Source organism: Gopherus flavomarginatus, chromosome 1 (genome assembly GCF_025201925.1).
Source record: "Gopherus flavomarginatus isolate rGopFla2 chromosome 1, rGopFla2.mat.asm, whole genome shotgun sequence".
Classification (NCBI taxonomy): Eukaryota; Metazoa; Chordata; order Testudines; family Testudinidae; genus Gopherus; species Gopherus flavomarginatus.
In genome coordinates, this window is record NC_066617.1 from 370,960,577 (window position 1) to 370,963,380 (window position 2,804).

The window sequence follows — 2,804 nt, forward strand, 5'->3', positions numbered from 1 at the left end:
TGCTGTTTGCTCACTAGCCTGTTTGCGATTAGAAGAGCACAGCAATGCGTGCTGTGCATCACAGCAGCTTTGAAAAACAGACATGTCCCAACACAGAGTTCAGCAGGGCAGAGCCTGGGTAAAAATGTACATCTCAGAAATACAGTAAGGGCCACGTCTTCAGCTGGTGCCTATCACCATAGTGTCTCTTACTTTAATGGAGCAATGCCAGTTTACACACGCTGAAGTTCTGGTCCTTAGGTCCTACCAGCTTCACATTTGTGATCCCTTGTTTCTCTTTGTTTTCTAATTGCCATGCTTTAGTCTTAGGAGAGTCTCACAATTCCTCTGATCCTCCAGGCTACACCATGGAGCCAGAGATGAGGAAGAGACCATATAAATAAAGTTCCCATTTTCTGAAGGGCCTCACTGAAGCCCACAAATTCCATCTGGTTTATTTCTAAGGGGATAGCATCCCAGTAACAGCATTCAGCACCACTGCCCTGCCTTGAAGAACATGCGGACCATCTTTTCCCAAATTAGCTTAGTTTTCACTGCATAGACAATGGGGTTTAACATGGGAGGAAGGAGTACGTAGAGATTGGCCAGTAGGATGTGAACGTTGTGGGGGATGTTGTGGCCAAACCGATGTGTGAAAAAGGTGAAGAATGCTGGCACATAAAACACGAATATGACACAGATGTGGGAACTGCACGTCCCAATAGCTTTGAGACGGGCGTCCTTGGATGGGAGCCTAAAGACAGCCCTGAGGATGAGAACATAAGACACAAAAATGAGCACAACATCCAGTCCTGGTGATAAAAGAGTTGTAGTAAAACCATACCAGATGTTGACAGCTATGTCGGCACAGGCCAGCCGGGCTATGCCCATGTGCTCACAGTACGTGTGAGGCATAATGTTGTGTCCACAGTACGGTAGCCTCCAAAGGAGAAAAAGTGTTGGGAACATTACACAAAAGCTTCTAGCTAGAGCTGCCAGCCCTATTTTGGCTATCACTGAATGTGTTAGCACAGTCGTGTATCTCAAGGGATCACATATGGCAATATACCGATCATATGCCATGGCTAACAGGATTGTTGACTCAGCAATAAAACTAATATGTGCAAAAAGCATCTGGGTCAGGCAGGCATTGAAAGAGATTTCCTTAGAATGTGCCCAGAATATGCTCAGAGTTTTGGGCACTGTAGAGGAAGACAATATTAGATCAGAGATGGCCAGCATGGCCAGCAAAAGGTACATGGGCTCGTGGAGGCTTCGCTCCTTTACGATGACAAATAATAAGGTAACATTTCCGAAAAGTGTGACGATGTACATCAGGCTGAATGGGATGGAGATCCAGATGTGCAGCTCCTCCATGCCTGGGATGCCAATCAGGAAGAAGGAGGCAGGATGAAAGCTGGTTTGATTGAGAGCTGACATGATGTGATGAGGCTTCCTGTCTGAATTCACCCAGGGTCCCTTCCCTGTAGACAAAGAAAATATCATATGCCATCAATAATGAGAAGTACTTTGGATTTCTATAGCACCTTTCCTCTGGGGATCTGTGCAAAGTGGGATTTTCTTAATGTTTTCTCTGAATACTGTGTGCCTCAGTTTCCCCTATGTGTTACTCAAGTATCTAGATGGTGGGATAAGGGTGTGTGATCATTGCAGAGACCCCCTAGAGGGCTGGTATGAATGCCAACTGGTTGCATTAGCACTCGCAATGGCTGACACTCTGTATCGTGACAAGTGATAGCCGCAGTCCATCTTCTGCAGGGAGCCAGGTGAAGGTGTTGGAGAACAAAGGGAGAGGTGCAGGCCAGGTGACCTCTTTGCCAAGGAAAGATACAAAGTATGGAAGCGGGGCAGCTGAGCATGATGGAGGCTGGGCTGCGGGAAGTGAGCCAGTCTCCTGATTTGGGACTCAGTGGCAGAATCCAGGGCTTGGGTTCCCAGATCCCCTCAGATGGACTTTGCTGTAACTTCCTGCTTTTTGTGCTAACAAGATCTGTTCTATGCTGTGTTCCCAAAGACTAATTACCCCTTCTGTTTTACAGTGCTGTCTGAATCACCCCTGACCATAGATTCGGTGTACAGGGCCCTTCTGAGGGCGTGTGAGGCTTCCCCAGGTGTCCTATTCAGGTGGACTCGCTGCAGGAGCCTGAACGCTACAAGATCAGACCCAGGAGGTGCCGAAATGGGGCAGGCTTCCTGCCCTGGTGACAGGTGTCCTGAGGGGAGACGCTACACCACAGTCCTGTTTGACTTCATTCAGAGTTGTGCCAGAGCACCCAGCCTGTCACTCCGTGACAGGATCCCAAAGTGATTTACAAACATCATTGAATTAGGACTCATAACCCACATCGTGTCTTACTAATCTATTAGAGTTGGATATACGCATTTTCACTATATAAAGTAATTAAGGCAATGCAAACAAGTGCATTTCACAGATCGGGAAATTGAAGTACAGAAAAAATAACCGATTTGCCAAGCGCACTGAGCAAATCAGTACTAGAGTGCAGAATAGAACCCAGGAGTCCTGACAGTTCCATGCTCTAACCAGAGCTGCTATTATTATTATGAATTTGTTTTCTAGTACCCAAAAGTCTGCCTGGCAGGTGGCAGAAGATGATTACATAATAGTGGGGCATTGGGACTGATTGCTATTTACATGTTAATTCTACTGTTACCTAGTCATCCACCCACCCCCTTTTGAGTCATTTTTTGTCTGTTTCTTCTGTCTCTCGTGCCTTATTGTTATCCCAGAGGGTGAGTCCTTTGAGGCAGGGACTGTGGTTGTGCGGAGCTCAGCTCGGAGGAGG

The 2,804-nt window shown here is 46.9% G+C and overlaps 1 protein-coding gene across 1 annotated transcript; it reads right to left on the reverse strand.

Annotated features, from left to right (window-relative positions):
* Positions 1–468: 468 nt before the first annotated feature.
* LOC127044199 (olfactory receptor 52B2-like) lies at positions 469–1,419 on the reverse strand. Its single transcript, XM_050938782.1, has one exon. It carries the CDS (start codon positions 1,417–1,419, stop codon positions 469–471), a length of 951 nt encoding a protein of 316 aa, XP_050794739.1.
* Positions 1,420–2,804: the final 1,385 nt, after the last annotated feature.

Bases quoted from the DNA above. Each gene is read 5' to 3' on its own strand.
- LOC127044199 (XM_050938782.1), bottom strand. From the start codon at position 1,419: ATGTCAGCTCTCAATCAAACCAGCTTTCATCCTGCCTCCTTCTTCCTG.